We start from the raw sequence: 16,501 nt of genomic DNA, 5'->3' as shown, positions 1-16,501 counted from the left end.
TGGCATTTTGATGAAACACATCAATCTCCACTCTATCAAGTAGTTAATAGTTCGAGTCCGTGTTCTTCTTTAAATTAGTTTACGACAATAAATGAAGATGATGAAAACCCTGAAAAATCTTTGCTTGTTCGTCCATCTCTATCATTATTTATAGTAAGGTCATCCATGACGTCACAAGAAACAGAGGCTCCCATCACGTGGAGATAAGATAAGATTAGGCAAAACGGCGCCAAACCCGATGTGGTCAACACGCAAACAGGCAAACGCCAAGTAATACACTAAACCGAATCAGGACGACGCGTTTAAGTGGAAAAGAGAAATTCTTCCTCGCGCTCTTGTGGTATTTATTTATCAGGCAGACACTGTGGATGGCAATGATAAATATCTGCAGCTATTCTTTACATTTTACTATTTGTCACTGTTTTAGTCATTTGGTGGGATTCCTCCTCAGAAGTCTGGATTATGGGCCCATTGTAGTGGGATATCAAAATCTAGAGTGCTATTTGAATCTCGCCTATACTGCTTTCCATATTATATCAAATAAAATCCCGGTGCCACTTGTTTGAGTTAATACCGTGTCGGAAACATGGCGATACTGGGGAAGAAGGACGAAAATAAAGAGAATATCATGGCGCCGGAGGCAACTAATAAATATGAAGAGGTGGAAGATGACATGGAGGGCATGGGTATGAAAGCCAAGGCACTGACGAAGCTACTTCAAACCAGCTCGGTACTCCTTATCCTCCCTCCTCAGCAGCATAGAAATATGGTACTAATACAGACCTATATTTATAGGTGTTTGTAGCTATAATGGCCGACAAAATGAAGGAGCAACAAAAGAAGCAACAAGAACAGGCCAGAAGACAGGCCACGAAAGAAAAGAACCTTACCGAGAAACAGCAGGCCACAACAGCGCCTGCTAACAAGCGGGCCACAAGGGCTAGCGAGAAAAAAACTCCAGCTGATACAAGAAAGGGTGCTGAGGATACCCATGGAAAGAACACAAACACAACAAAATTGCCTACACGAGGAATATCTGGAAAAAATACGAAGAGTTCTAAAAGTAGTATCACAAACTACTTCAAACAAGCGAACGTTGAGGTAGCAGAGGACAAGCCAACTGTGCAGGAAGCTTTAGCACTGGCCGCAGACGAATTTGAAGCCAAGCCATCTGCTCTCGGCGAACAGGAGGATCTAGTTGCAACACAACAGCCCTCCTTGATCACTGGAGGAAAGATGAGAAAGTACCAACTTGAGGGGCTGGAATGGATGAAGTCGCTCTGGATGAATGGGCTTTGTGGAATCCTAGCTGATGAGATGGGTCTCGGCAAGACGATACAGGCGATATCATTAATTGCCTTCTTCAAAGAGCATAACATCTCTGGTCCATTCCTCATTGCGGCACCCCTGAGCACTGTGAGCAACTGGGTGAATGAGTTTGCGCGATGGGCTCCATCAATCAATACCGTTCTATATCACGGCACCAAGGAACAACGTAGCGACATTCGACGGAAACAGATGAAAAACCAGGAACAAAAAGCGCCTGATTTCCCGGTTGTTTGTACGTCATATGAGATATGTATGAACGATCGGAAGTTCCTTGCTAACTATCAATGGAAATATATCATTGTGGTGAGTTTAGTTAGTACTACCCAAGGTCCAAGTATCAATCACTAAGCCTAACTCTAGGACGAAGGGCACCGCCTGAAGAATATGAACTGTAAGCTAATCAAGGAGCTCCTCACATACCCTTCTGCCAACAGACTGCTCATTACTGGGACGCCTCTGCAAAACAATATTGCGGAATTATGGTCCCTGCTTCATTTCCTGCTTCCTGAGATATTCAATGACCTGGATAACTTCCAAAGCTGGTTTGATTTCTCCTCCGTTCTTGATGATTCGAGGCAGAATGATATCAATGAAAAACGGAGACGCAATCTCGTGTCTACAATGCATGCTATCCTTAAGCCATTCTTGCTACGGCGGGTAAAAACAGATGTTGAATCGTCTCTTCCAAAGAAACGTGAATACGTGCTGTACGCCCCTTTAACGCCGGAGCAAAAGGAGCTGTACGTTCAGATAATAAACGGCACAAGCCGCCAGTATCTCGAAGAGAAAGCCGCAGAGCGAATAGAAGCTAGAAACGCTTCGGTCAAGCAGTCAAGAGCGCGGAGCTTAAAGAGAGGCGCGAGTGGTAGCGAGTTATGTACACCAAACAAGAGCGCAAAATCCAGCCGTGATTCCACTCCAACGAAGACTCGTCGTCGAGGGCGGCCAAAAAACTACAAGGAAGAATCTGATAGAGATTTCAATAGCAAGCTTGCTAGGCTTGAAAAAGGGGTCCAAGACGATATTTCTGAGAAAAGCGAGCTTAGTGCAGATGAGATGGAGGAAATTGAGAGAGCAAAGACCATGAAACTGGCGAGTAAGTATTTCGCTATTCAGATCCTTTTAAAAGTATATCACCACTGATATATACCCTATAGAAAAAGAAATTTCGACCAAAAAGCTCCAAAATCCTGTCATGCAAGCCAGGTTGGTGTGCAATTCACCGCTCAACTTTTACTGGCCATGGGACGAAAACTCGCCAGGTGTTGACTCGACCCTTGTGACTTCATCTGGCAAGATGCTTCTTCTCGATCGCCTAGTGCCCTGTCTCATATCAAAAGGACACAAGGTTCTAATTTTCTCTCAATTTAAAGGCCAGCTTGATATTCTGGAAGACTGGGCTACACAGCTCCGGTCCTGGAATTGCTGTCGTATTGACGGTGCGATTGCACAGGCTGATCGACAGGAGCAGATAAATGCCTTCAACCAAGATCCTGATTATAGGATATTCCTATTAAGTACTCGAGCAGGAGGCCAGGGTATTAATCTTACCGCTGCCGATACCGTTATCCTCTTCGACTCTGATTGGAACCCGCAACAAGATCTCCAGGCCCAAGACCGCGCCCACCGCATCGGTCAAACAAAGCCTGTTATTGTCTACCGGCTGGCTACCAGGGGTACAGTTGAACAGACTCTCCTTGAGCGGGCAGGTTCTAAACGCCGACTAGAAAAATTAGTTATTCAGAAGGGCAAGTTCAAAAGCCTGTTAGATCCTTCTAGCTCGTCAAACCCACAACGCCAAGCGGATGAGTTGATGAAACTATTCGGCGACGAAGATATTGAAGTCTTCGATATTGGTGCAGGAACAACATCCGAATCTTTGCTCTCCCAGAGGGACTTGGATATATTAACAGACCGCAGTGACGAGGCGTATTCGGACCAGAGGATGAACGAGAGCGGACGCGCCTTCACGGCTGTCAAGGCGAATACTGATGCAGATGAGATTATGGCTGACATTACCAGCAAATGAGACAGTCGTTGATTGTAGTGTGGCATTATATTATGCGTTATACTAGAATAGAACAGTAGGAATAAAGGGTTAGCTCGCATTAGAAACTGCCAGAAAACTACCATTCAATATATATATATATATATATAGTTCATCGTGAGGGAGAGAAATAGGCCATTAACGTAGGAGAGTTCATGTAGGATATAGACATGGTACCACCGTCTGGCCGAATGGAGTGTATACAATATAAGACGGGTGGTGTAATTCCAACGCTCGCTATCGAGACCGTTTCGCCTCTTGGACTTGGTCACGCAAATCTGACAGAACTTCATTACGCTTTGCTAGATGGGCTTTGAGACCCTCGACTTGTTCCTCAACGGCCTTGACATCAGCCCGAATTCTCTCGAGGTTCTCCCCTTCACTAACTCGACCAGTCCCCTCTCTTAGTTCCCGCAGCTCACGTTCCTTGTACTCCAACATCTGTAGAGCCTCCTTTTTGATTAACGCCCAATTCGGCCCATCTGTCCTCGTTCTTGTACCGTTTTTTCTTGCTTCCGCTGCCGCATTAGCGGATTCAAGCTTTTTATTCAGCTCCGCTAGTTCTCGCCGTAGACGGACCTTCTCCCACTCTTCGTCTTGTATGGTATTACTGAAATCTGTGCCCTGGGGTTGGTAGCTGGATTTCCCACCCACACCTAGCCGGCTTAGATATGCGTCTCCAAACTTCGCCTTGCGGCCCGTACTTGTGTCATCGTTGCTGGAGACCCCCCATTTCTTGGCCGTGCGAACGTTATCAAGCTGGTAGTCGATCTTGTTAGACTCGAAGGAGGCGCGTAGGGAGGCGGGGACGTTGCGGGGGATGCGATAGCCCTCGTGTCTGTTGTTTAGAATGTGGAGGAAGGCAAGTGCTGCGTCTTTAGAGATGGTTGAGGAGGCAGATGGGTTAACGAGGTTCCAGGCAGAGCGGATATCTGTGTCCGGCACTGAGAGGGAGTCGTACAGGTCTTGTAGCGAGGAGACTGGGGAGGGTTAGTTAGTAATACAGTAGGAATAAACGGAAAAAGAGGGCTATACAGCAGCATACATGCAATCTCTCCTCGATGGTTCTTGTTGGCCGAGTATATCTCCTCATATTTGGCCTTGTCCTGGGGGGCCATGTACCAGTCGAACCCATCCTTCAGTCCAGGGGTATCATCGTCCTCCTCTACTCTCTCGAATTGCGGTTGTGTGCCGGTCAGCGCTCGGCTCGCTTGAACAAGATGTGCCTTTGATTCGGGAACCAGCCAGTCTGGTAGAGCAGAGGGTACATCGTTATACTCCTGTCATAGCCGTCAGCATGGGTTCTCCTAATGTGTCCCTTAATACCATAAGTGCTATAAACACACCCCGTTGACGAGGTCAAAGATAAGTCTCATCGCCACGCAAAACTCCTCGAAATCCAGCTCCCCATCTCCGTCCACGTCTGCCAGATCCCATACTCGCTCCAGCTGGTCATCCCGTAGTCGACTGTTCCGTAGAACGGTGGCCGCTTGTGCGTTGTTGAGTCGTGGTTGGCCGTTAGATAGCGACGAGAAGATTTCCCAGTATCGCTCGACTTCCCATTGCTCTATCTTCTTCTCGGACATGATGCAGTAAACAGAAACCAAAAGCAGATAACTTATGAATTCTTCTTCTTCTTCTCTTCCCTTTGCTTCTTCTTTGCTGCTTATCATAACGGAGCTTAATGCTTAATAAGCATATTAGTCAGCCGTTAGTTGTAGTATTTAAATTTATGATACGAAATCGCCGAAGTGCTTTGATAAAGTAGTTATGTCCCCTGAGAAGTTCTATTCTAATCAACAAATGGTAGAGCTTCAAGCCACGCCTTCCGCTCCCTCTCATTCTTTGCCTCACGGCGGAGAAATTTCTCGACGCCCTCGGCGAGCTGTTTCTTTGACAGTTTATAATCTCCAGTTTCGACCCTGCCGTCCCAATGCTTGAAACATCCGGTTTCGTCAATGAAATTGTTCATGAGGTCTACTCCTTGAGCCCATAGTGCTTCATCATGCTCTTGTTGTTCCACCTCTTCAGGCGAGAATTCCAGCGGGCAAGGCACTGTAGGATTGCCGTCTGAGGAGCATTCAGCAATTGTTGACCACTGTTTCTTTACTTCTCTTAATAAACTGTTAAGACAGGGTTCACAGTCGGTTAATATCAATCCTGGCAGAACGCTGATTTGTTGACGTAGAGTATTATGTCCCTGTATCGCTTGGAAGACCGCGAAATTTGACCGTAAACATAAGGCCAAATATAGGTTGTGAAGGGTCTGGGACTGCTGCAGTGCCTTTGCATCTCGTTGTTGGTCGGGAGACATTGAATCGAATTCGGGAGGCAGGCTCACTCGCCCAAGGTTTTCGGGGACCGGCCCATTATAATCCAGGAATCCAGGGCGCGTAACTTGCATAAAAAGCGGGCAGGTACTAGCAGACTGCCAGTCAATTACACCTAGTATTCGACCTGGGTCCTCGGGATCAACAAAGATGTTTTGTGAGTGCAGGTCGCCGTGCCATAAAACGGATGCGTGGCTGGCTTTAGCCTCTGGTAAGACGCGGGGAGCGATCTTTAAGTAATTAGACAATGCTGATAACTTTTTGGACGCAGTTGGCTGGTACTGTCTAGGCCCATAGAAAAGGCCCTCTGGAAACAAGGGGTATTTTAACCCTGCATTTACACATGCAATCTCTCTGCGGGCAACAGCTTCCATATACCTGACTACCGTGGACCCTGGATCCAGTATTAACATAAACAGGTATCGAGAGAAAGTTAAGGGAAAGCAAGAATCCTACATGGTCCACGATCTATATCCAGCTGCCCTTTACCAAAATCAAAGAACGAACGATGGTTAGTTGGTCCAATTCCAAATTTAGTGCTAAACACCTCGTCTCCAATATCACTAATATAGAGGGGTATATTATTATCGGATGCAGGTAGGTCCTTTTTGTAGTATATAGCTCCATATTCGGTGAACTTTGTTGACGCAAGAGTTATTTCAATCTCGGCAATCTGTTGAACAACCCGAGCTTTCTGTTTCCCGGTAATCTTTTCCCATACATCGCTTAGCACTATGCCTGACTGTTTTTCCATGATGATGTACTCTGCCCCAACAGCGTTTTCGGATGCCTTGGAGCTCCATGCATAAACCTCTGGAACGGGAAGATGAAGGGTGTTCCTCATCTAAACAGGTCAGCATCCAGTTTATAGCTCTCTGAAAAAGCAGGATAAACCGTACGAAATCCATAGTTGCAACTTCACTCGCCGTGACAAAATGTACTCGCCCTGCATTAGGGTTTGGTAACTTTGCAATGATCTCACGGCCATCATTCATGGTGAGTAGAAACACTTTATTATATTGGCCTTCGGAAAGCTTGACAACTTTGGTGCACAAATCAGCTCCAACTGCCGAGGCAGCCACTTTAAACAGCCCTGGCATATCAAAATCAACATAGCGGACTGCCATCTGCTGGTTTTCAGCCCAAAGCCATCGGCCAGAGGTACATCGATTGAGTACATCCAGGTCGCGTTTTGAGTCTGTGATAACCGCAAAGGGCGAAGGTCAGAGGCGTTCAAGATAGACGAAGTTGCGTTTTGTCTCGTACGTATAAGGCTGGCCTGGCTATACCCCCTGGTATGATAACAAGAGCTGAAGCATCGAGCTGTAGTCCGGCTAACTCGATGAATAATAGTCAGCGACTGGAACAGGCTGTTCAAGCCAGTTCTGAGAAAGGCTTTCATCCTTAGCATTCAACTCTACGAGGCGTTAATGTGCTCATTATCGTCTACATAGTAGTATTGCGGTTCAAATTCTGACCAGCCGCTGGTCCTCTTCGTTGTTGAGTTTCAACACTTTTGGGGCCCTGAGGTTGCCATGTGATCTCACCTGACCGCGGAGGCTCCTTTCGGAGCGGCGTTACTTAAATTCCGAGAGCCTGTCACCATGATTATCTAAGCTATGGATGATGTCATACTCGCGCCATCAATTAATGGTATTCATGGGATATTACATAGCAGGCCTTTTTGTCCCTTGTAGTCCAACATCTACTACCGCATGGGCAGTGTTTTCAGAGGGAGTACGGCCCGGGGGCCCACGCGGTGAGCTCAATTTCTATCATCTCTTCCTTCTCTACCTTGTATAGAACAGAACAGTAGCCGTGGTAGTGGTTGAAGAGAAGATCGTTATTATATCCAGGACGCATGGGCTCATGATGCGTCTGACTAGGTCTATGTAGGCGTAAAATCAATAATGTACATGGCGAAAAGGAAGTTTTCGAATGTGGAACAAAAAGAGGCTCTCTCGGGGCTTATTTCTTTTGATCAAGCTGCTGCTGGACCTGATGGACGGCTCGCTCGACCTCAGCGACGAGCTCAGGGGCATCTAGCATCTTTGCCAGTGCCTTGCCATCAGTGTCCTTGAGCAGCATCACCTCCTCGGTGCAATGGCTGTCTGCACGGTCGGCCGTAGCAGCAGCATTCTCCTCCTCCTTGGCCCCGTCCTTGCAAGGGTAATGTCGTAGATAGACGTTCTCCAGGTCCGTCAGTGATCTAGGCTGGATGAGGTTCTCCTTGAGAAGGAATTCCAGGTGCTTTGAGCCACCCCATGCTGCGACAAGTCAGTCAGGGCAGTGACACTTTGAAGATCTATAGGCAGAGCGACTAACCTCTCCAGTGTGACCAGCCGCGGTAGCAGAAGAAGAAGAAGGGTATATTAGGTATCCTGCACACCAGTCAGTATAATTATACTGCTACCACGATTGGAATCAAGCATACACCGGAACGAGCGCAAAGGGGGCCGTCAACGGCGCAACCACGATGCTCCACCACATCCGCTTCCTGTGAAGCTGCTGCCTCTCCGTCGCAAGCTGCTCCAGGAGCCCCAGCACTCTGCTCGTCTTGATCGCATTCTTGGGGTAGAGCAGCTCAACGGGCTTGCGCGCCTGCAGTTCCTCCATCTCCCGTCGCGAGCTCAGCGGCGGCACACTCTTCAGCCCCCATTCCTCGTACGGTATTCGCTGCAGTGCCCGGTGGCCGTACGTGACCAGCGTCTTCTGCCAGCCATTCTCTGCAGCCTCCCACTTGGCCCAGGTCGCCGTCGCCTTGTTCGTGATGCGATCGAGGTAGCTCAGCTGCTTGCTAGGAATGGCGGCATCGAGCTTCTTGCAGTAGATGAGCGTCCGGCCCGTCGAGATCGGGATCAGGAAGAGACGCATCGTGAAGACCTGAAGACCTTGTATACTCTCTCTCTCTCTCTCTCTCTAGACCTTTCGTCTCCTCGTGGCGCCCTTTTATATGTTTCCTTTTCTCTTCGACTTAAACAGCCCGGGACTTCGCAAGCAGGGCCAGGGCTAGCTTCGAGCTCATCTTCAAAGGGCCCGCCACCGTCAAGTTTTGCTGCGCCCCGTTTCTATAGCTGTCCAGAGGAAAGCCCGGCGGCGATATTCTTCTTCGTCTTGCTTGTTCCGCTCGTCAGTTACGTTATTAAAAACGAAAAAAATTTATTCCTAGGCAAATACCCATAACTACCTTGTCGCCATCCCAGCCCTTGTTTTTCCCTGTTAGTCCCTTGGCAAGAAGAAACTCCTTCGTCCCTCTTGATAAACGCCAGACAGCAGCAAGAAGACGACGAGAAAGAAGAAGAAAAGAAGAGGATAACGAGTTATAGATTTCCGCCGTCTCTGCAGTCTGTCACTCGTTTTATCTTTGCTGCCTGGACGTTGCGGAAACGATGCGCCGCGGTTGGCGAGATCGAGAATAGGGCTTCGGAGTCTCTGCTCTCCCCTTTTATAGGGATACGGATAAAAGAATTACATGGCAGCACAGGGGGAGTCGACGGTGCGGTCGCATCGGTCGACCTCCCAGGCAGGTTCTCCTAGGCTGAAACCAGATTTGAGGCTGCTGGAACCGCCGTTGTCGAGACGGAGATCAGCCCAGTCGGTTTCTGCGGCGAGCCAGTCGGACGAGCAGAGGTCGATATATCAGCGTATCGGCTCGAGACATGGCCAATCCGCGAAGAGCTACTCGCCTCGGAGTCAGGGATCGATACCGCGGACTCTAGGCTCGGGACAGTTGACTGCCCGGTCAGTTCCTGGTAGGTTTATTTTTTTACTCGGGGCGTTTGGCGGGAGACACGGCTAACATGGCCTACAGCTTGGGTTAAACACGCTGAAGAAGAAGAAGAAGAAGAGGACGAGACGGAGGATCCGGGAGTACAGCAGCCACATTCATCATCACAGCCACAGCCACAGTCGCTGCCGTCGCCGCCGGGAGACGCTCATGTTGCTAATCACCACTACTCGACCAAGGAAGGAGAAGGGGACAAAGAAGGCAGAGGAGACAGGGAGAGGCACCGTGCCTACACGCAGTATACACAGGAATCCAGGTGGAGGACATTCGCCCGGTCAGTGCCACAGTCTGGAGAACCGGTACATCAGGGCAAAGTCGTCGATGCGGACTGGCTCAATCAGAATTTTGGTGACTACTCGGGGCCGTGGCAGGGGTATCTCGATGAGAAGGATGCGGAGAGCGGACGGCAGTCTGGAACCTTCATCCAGCGGCGGAAGAGATGGGTGAAGGGATTCCAGCACAGGATCCTCCACAGCCCGATGGTGCCTCTCATCATCCGTCTCACGGTCTTCATCTTCTCGGCCATCGCCCTCTCGCTCGGTGGGACGATCAGGCAGCTCTCGACGACGTATAATCGACCGCAGGGTCCGTCACCTCTCATGGCCATCATCTTTGACGCCATTGCCCTTGTCTATCTGATCTACATCACGTACGATGAATACACGGGGAAACCACTCGGTCTACGGTCCGCCACAGCAAAGATACGACTGATATTCCTGGACCTGGTGTTTATCGTCTTTGCGTCAGCTAATCTAAGCCTAGCGTTTGCTTCCTTGTCTGATGTCAACGGCTCATGCTCTAGAGCGGACATGGACGGGGCCATCGATCCCAGGAACGATCAGATTTGTGATAGGCAGAAGGTATTAGCTGCCGTATTGTTCGTTGTGCTGGTTGCCTGGTTGATGACCTTTATGATAAGCGCTCTACGGTATGCCCTCTCTTTTGCTATTCCCCCCCTTTTTTCTCTCCTTCGTCACTCAGCTCTTACTAATTCTTTCTTCCACAGAGTCATCGAGCGGGTGGCGGCAAAGTAAGACCTCCTTTTCCTTTCACCCAAACTACTCATCTCTAACTAAATACACCAACAACTACTTCATCTTATCTCCCTCTACTATTATCACCACCGCTGCATACACATCTTTTCTTCCATATCTCTGCATCTTTTCTCTCGCTCTGATTGGTCTATTATACTGTTACTTTTACCTTTTTGCATCTATCGCTGGAATATTTGATTTGTTTTATCTCTTTTATTAACATGATTGGGAAGACGGTTTACTGGACGCGGTGTCAATAATTTCCCTCTTCTGCACAGTTCACATGCATTTTTTGGAAGCCCTCCGTTTATTTTTCTTGAGTACATAAAACGTATATACACATTTTAGTCTATTGTTATTTTTTTATGCCAGTTCGGACCACAAAAATCGGTCCAGAGTCTCCGTCTCTTTCAAAACAACTGACCGACACTTCGTCGTCTGCTTGTCGATATCCCCTTTTCCATTGCACATACCATGCCACATACCCCTTTGCTTCCCAGGAAGGTTATGCCGCTACTATCACAAGATACCCATTCCCGTCTTCAGAGTGACTGGACAAAACACCATGCATTGCCTTGTGTACGAAGTTAAAATGATGGTCATCGATCAAATTAGTACGAGGGAAGAGGTCTGATGGGAATAGTTCGACATTTGATACCTTCTGGTGAACCTGAAAAGAGGAATTCAAATTTTATTTGGAAAGTTTGAAAGCATTGTGCGCCGTTTGTACCATTATTTGTTCACGTCTATAGGAATGAATTCATAGCTGCTGTCTACCAAACGCTGTGGTGAACTTAACGGAACAAAAAAGGAATATGAGTAGCGCGTTAGTGGGCATTAAGCATAAAAATCAAGAATACTAGACGTTGACCTGTTGGGGGTACATGCCAATCCCGCCATATTGCCGGAGAGTTGCTCTGCTATATCTGGCCAGAATCCTCCAATCCATCACCAGACGAATGCTCCCGGCAGGCCTGTCAATAAATTAGATTGTTTCTCGACGCCTCGTTCAGCCGACGTAAGTGACCTCCCTTATCAGTACCGCAAATCCGGCTTTCAGCCCCGGTTTCTCAGGTATCCTTTTCTACCGTTGCATGCTATGTAGAGCACTGTGTCATCTCCACAGATCGAACCTCTCGTATTCAAGGAGCAAAATCATCACGATGGATAAAAAGGGTTATGCGATGTCTAAATAAGGTTAGTTCCGCTTATTAAACTGACAGGGATGTTTTTTCTTCTTATTATTAACAATATAGATGATGACGTCATCTTATGTCAGTGCTTAGTCATGTCTTTTTTCAACGTCAGTGAATATCTTCATCTGCTCACTTATCGCGTTTCACAAGTTTATATTCCATCACTAGCTCCTTTACGTGCTTATATTCCATTACACTATCCGATACATTACTTCTCCCACTATGCCGCCTCGTACGATTCTTTCCAGCCTACCAACACAACATCTTAGCTACGCAATTAACACAATATGTCACACCTAAGTTGCCCACGCAACACCGCCATTAGTTGTCTCATAAACCACTATTAATTGGGCTTCCCGAAGGAACACCCCAAGTCAAATATACCCATATAAGAGACTTGAGAGGTTTAGGCAACCCGGTCAGGGAAATGCTATGTGGATAGCGCCTTCACGATAGTATAATATATTCCCTACTTTTTCTTAATAAGAAAAAAGACCATTCCACCAGGATAAGCCCCCACGGGTTACGACAAATACCAAAGAGAAATCTGCTATTTTCGAGATTATGGTGACTATACTACACAAACGTGTGAGCCAGGCACTCTCAGTGCATATTTGGGATAGCATCAATCGCATGGCCCTAGGAACTTACTCCACAATACTAGTGCGACTCGAATAGCTGGTGCTAAATGGAAACCTCATAAAAAGGCTGATAACAGTTTTACGCCAGAAAAGGAGAAGCTGCCTTTGTTAAAACTACCGAAATGGGCTTCTCTGGTCATATTAGAAGGTTTGCTATCCATGCACAAGTATAGCTCGAAGCATCAGAGTCCCGCACTCTGGTCGTTATACCAAAATGAACCAGCAGAAACCGTAGATAGTATTCCAGCAATGGGAGTATCACAATCCAGGACTTTGTCTTATAACCACGCACCGGCATCTGATAATGCAGGTCCACGCAGTCTATAAGGGAGAGATAACAAGAGTCACCGGTCTACCTTTTAGATGTTTTGTCGCCCAAGGAATAGGAGGAAGGAGTCAGATACTGTCGTTGGCTGAGAGAACATGGTTAAATTTTCTTAACACTATACAACCGATACTGTATCAACTGCTTGTGAAACCAGCGAGCCAAAGCCGGCAGCCATGAGCATGTAACAATCATTATTCTTCAAAACCACCTTAGGCCCTATATCTCATATACACATCTTAGTCACTAGTTACCTTTCTCGATACAATCCATCTGTTTCTCTTTCAGACAGTGAGAATCAGCTCAGAGTCCCCCGTATTTAAATTATTATGTAGACGAAACAACTTCGTAATATCGATGACTTTCTGGATGCAGACTTCTTATCGATAAGAAAAAAATCCCCAAGTTTGTATGTCTTACATAAGCGGTAGCCTGCCTTCTTCACTTTGCTTTTCTTCTTCTTGAACTTCCTCCTTGAACGTCTTCTAAGATCTCAGGCCCTCCATCAGCTCTATCTCTAAGTCTGTCAAAACGCTTGTCCTTTTAGCCGGTGATCCCGAGAAGGATAGACAGCAGTCGACAAGTCGCCGTCTTCTCCGAAACCTGTCTGGGCAGGATTCTGAGGCGGTTTTTGGTACTCTGACAACTGTTGCTTCTTCCCCCCTGAAACTCCAGCCCACCAACAACAGTCACTCAGTTGGCTTCCCGAAAGAACCCTTCTTCTTGCTGTTCTCCCCAAGTCTCTTTGCTTCCCGGATACCTACAGCAGCGACAGATATGCCTCCCGCAAGGTTTGCGGCGCCTCATCGAGATGATCTTGACGAAACGTGAGTAGCGCTTAGGGACTTACGGTAAAGAGCGTAACAGGGCGGCTGACCGTATTCTCCTTTTGTAGATGGACATTTCTCGAGCAGGGAATCGAGAGGGTGATGACCGACCTGAATAGTGGTATCGACATGGCTTCTGTAAGCTTTGACTAGCTGGCGAAGAGTTGTCCGTCTTATGTACGGGTTACAAGTGCTAACATCTGCTCATTTCGTCTAGTATATGGGTGTTTACACGTTGGGCTCACCTCCCCTCACTTGACCCAAAAGGAGACACAGATTAACTTAGTATACAGTGCTGTCCATAATTTCTGTACCTCACAAAAAGCATTCACAAGCCACTCCTCTTCTTCGCATGGCACGCGAGGCGGTAAGCTAGTGGAACTCGAGCTCTCCTGGAAACCATCAGATCTGAGCTGACCACATATATTCTACAGCCCATTTACTTGGTGAGGAGCTTTACAACCTTCTCGGGCATTACCTCTCCCGCCACCTCGAAGGGGTCTATAAAGCTTCCCTCAGTCACTCTGATGAACCCCTCCTTTCGTTCTATATCAGAGAATGGACCCGCTATACTACCGCCGCCAAATACATCAACCATCTTTTCAGATACCTAAACCGCCACTGGGTAAAGCGAGAAGTTGACGAGGGTAAGAAAGATATCTACGATGTGTACACTCTACACCTCGTCAGATGGAAGGAGGACTTCTTCAGACTTGTCCACGAGAACGTTATGGGTGCTGTTCTGGGTCTCATCGAGAAGCAGCGGAATGGCGAAACTATTGAACAGTCCCAGATCAAGCATATCGTTGACTCTTTCGTCTCTCTCGGCCTAGATGAGAACGATACTTCCAAGCCAACTCTGGTTGTTTACCAGTACTACTTTGAAAAGCCATTCATCGAGGCCACCAGGGCCTACTACGATAGGGAATCTAAGCGATTCGTCGCTGAAAACAGTGTCGTCGAATACATGAAGAAAGCAGAGCTTCGATTAGAGGAAGAGCGCGCTCGCATCGACCTGTACCTTCACCCAGATGTCACTAAGAATCTGACAGAAACTTGTTTGGATGTTTTAGTTACTTCGCATTGTAACCTCTTGCGAGACGAATTCCAGCCCCTCCTGGACGCGGAACGACAGGATGACCTTGCTAGAATGTATCGATTACTGTCGAAGATAAAGGACGGCCTCGATCCGCTAAGAAACAGGTTCGAAACTCACGTGAGGAAGGCTGGGCTGTCTGCAATTGCAAAGGTAGCTTCAGGGAGTGAGGGTGTTGATCCGAAGGTCTATGTCGACTCCCTTCTACAGGTACACGGAAAGTATAGATCAATGGTAGACGAAGCCTTTGCCGGTGAAACAGAATTCGTTCGGTCTTTGGATAACGCCTGCCGCGAATTCGTCAACCGTAACGCCCTCTGCACCACTAGCTCGACCAAATCCCCAGAACTGTTGGCCAGATATACCGACTCTCTGCTCAAAAAGGGCGCCAAGTCCTCCGAGGAATCAGAGCTCGAAGAGCTTCTCGTCCAGATCATGACCGTTTTTAAATACATCGAAGACAAGGACGTCTTCCAAAAGTTCTACTCCCGAATGCTTGCCAAGCGACTTGTTCACGTCAGTTCAGTATCCGACGATGCCGAGACCAGCATGATTAGCAAATTGAAGGAAGCTTGCGGTTTCGAGTACACCAACAAGCTCCAACGAATGTTCCAGGATATCCAGATCTCAAAGGATCTTAATGCCAACTACCGCGAGTGGCAGGAGAAGACTTTTGATGAGGAAGACCGCAAGAAAATGGTCGACCCACACTTCCAGGTTCTTGGTACCGGCTTCTGGCCTCTCAACCCTCCGTCAACGCAATTCATCCCTCCCCAGGTCATCAACAAGACCGTCGAACGCTTCAAGTCGTTCTACTTCGATAAGCATAGTGGCCGTAAGCTAACTTGGCTTTGGCAGTTATGTAAAGGCGAAATCAAAGCCAACTACGTCAAGAATACAAAGGTCCCTTATACATTCCAGGTATCCACCTATCAAATGGGCATACTTCTCCTATATAATGACAATGATAGCCTTGAGTACTCTGAGATTGAGAAGGCCACGGCTCTCTCCTCGGACATCCTAGACCCCAACCTTGGCATCTTTGTCAAGGCTAAAGTCCTCATTCCCTCCCCGGAGAATGCGAAGCCAGGCCCAGGAACTTCATACGTACTAAACTACCATTTCAAAGCAAAGAAAATCAAGGTTAATTTGAACATTCAAGTCAAATCCGAACAAAAGCATGAGGCCGAGGACACACACAAGACTGTTGAAGAAGACAGAAAATTGGTTCTCCAGGTAAGAAACACAGGGAACTCACTCTTTCCTCCCCATTGTTTTTCTCTTCTAACCATCCCTATAGTCTGCCATTGTACGTATCATGAAATCCCGCAAACGCATGAAGCACGTCCAGCTTGTTCAAGAGGTCATCCAGCAAGTCAGCGCCCGCTTCCCACCCAAAATCTCAGACATCAAGAAAAACATTGAAGGCCTGATGGAGAAGGAATACATTGAACGCATGGATGGTGATGAAATATCTTATATTGCTTAATTAAACCACTGCCTTGAAGGTACATGACCAACGAAATAAATATTCTTCCTACATACAAGATGCTCTGGCATACGTTCCCTCCTTGTATCATAGAGGTGGTTTTCTGCTGTTCATTTACCAAGATCATTCCACCTAACGAAACACGAATAATGAAAGGGCTGGCCAAGGGGTGTCCAACCCATTTTCTATTCCTCTGAGCCTACATGTGTTTATATTCCCTCTCCCACTCCCTCTTTCACTCCCTTTCATCCCCGTTCTCTCCTAGCACAAAATACTATCATTTGTCCTTAGCGAGTAGTTAGCCGTTTTAACAACATCGTTTCCGAGTTATTTGTGCTCTAGAGAACCATCCTACATTTCTTCATTCAAACATATTGATTATGGAGTTATGGTTTACGAC

The 16,501-nt window shown here is 47.4% G+C and overlaps 6 protein-coding genes across 6 annotated transcripts; 3 read left to right on the top strand and 3 right to left on the bottom strand.

The window, feature by feature from the left end:
• Window positions 1–586: 586 nt before the first annotated feature.
• Window positions 587–3,358, top strand: MCYG_07069 (helicase; the record flags this gene model as incomplete). The annotated part of the gene is made up of 5 exons (XM_002845059.1): window positions 587–769; window positions 796–1,632; window positions 1,665–1,720; window positions 1,764–2,425; window positions 2,487–3,358. 5 exons carry the CDS (start codon window positions 587–589, stop codon window positions 3,356–3,358), a joined length of 2,610 nt encoding a protein of 869 aa, XP_002845105.1.
• Window positions 3,359–3,613: 255 nt separating this feature from the next.
• On the bottom strand, window positions 3,614–4,962 carry MCYG_07068 (END3; the record flags this gene model as incomplete). Its single annotated transcript, XM_002845058.1, has 3 exons — window positions 3,614–4,356; window positions 4,422–4,656; window positions 4,723–4,962. 3 exons carry the CDS (start codon window positions 4,960–4,962, stop codon window positions 3,614–3,616), a joined length of 1,218 nt encoding a protein of 405 aa, XP_002845104.1.
• Window positions 4,963–5,168: 206 nt separating this feature from the next.
• On the bottom strand, window positions 5,169–7,312 carry MCYG_07067 (phosphotransferase family protein; the record flags this gene model as incomplete). The annotated part of the gene is made up of 5 exons (XM_002845057.1): window positions 5,169–6,100; window positions 6,163–6,550; window positions 6,606–6,904; window positions 6,973–7,040; window positions 7,254–7,312. The coding sequence occupies 5 exons, from the start codon at window positions 7,310–7,312 to the stop codon at window positions 5,169–5,171; spliced, it is 1,746 nt and encodes a 581-aa protein (XP_002845103.1).
• Window positions 7,313–7,674: 362 nt separating this feature from the next.
• On the bottom strand, window positions 7,675–8,580 carry MCYG_07066 (conserved hypothetical protein; the record flags this gene model as incomplete). The annotated part of the gene is made up of 3 exons (XM_002845056.1): window positions 7,675–7,973; window positions 8,032–8,087; window positions 8,141–8,580. 3 exons carry the CDS (start codon window positions 8,578–8,580, stop codon window positions 7,675–7,677), a joined length of 795 nt encoding a protein of 264 aa, XP_002845102.1.
• Window positions 8,581–9,178: 598 nt separating this feature from the next.
• Window positions 9,179–10,527, top strand: MCYG_07065 (conserved hypothetical protein; the record flags this gene model as incomplete). The annotated part of the gene is made up of 3 exons (XM_002845055.1): window positions 9,179–9,458; window positions 9,518–10,421; window positions 10,500–10,527. 3 exons carry the CDS (start codon window positions 9,179–9,181, stop codon window positions 10,525–10,527), a joined length of 1,212 nt encoding a protein of 403 aa, XP_002845101.1.
• A 2,939-nt stretch (window positions 10,528–13,466) lies between these two features.
• On the top strand, window positions 13,467–16,101 carry MCYG_07064 (Cullin; the record flags this gene model as incomplete). The annotated part of the gene is made up of 6 exons (XM_002845054.1): window positions 13,467–13,516; window positions 13,585–13,654; window positions 13,793–13,883; window positions 13,951–15,447; window positions 15,481–15,848; window positions 15,913–16,101. The coding sequence occupies 6 exons, from the start codon at window positions 13,467–13,469 to the stop codon at window positions 16,099–16,101; spliced, it is 2,265 nt and encodes a 754-aa protein (XP_002845100.1).
• Window positions 16,102–16,501: the final 400 nt, after the last annotated feature.

The sequence above is a fragment of the Microsporum canis genome, genomic scaffold (genome assembly GCF_000151145.1).
Source record: "Microsporum canis CBS 113480 supercont1.6 genomic scaffold, whole genome shotgun sequence".
NCBI lineage: Eukaryota > Fungi > Ascomycota > Eurotiomycetes > Onygenales > Arthrodermataceae > Microsporum > Microsporum canis.
This window is presented reverse-complemented; position numbering and strand designations above follow the sequence as displayed.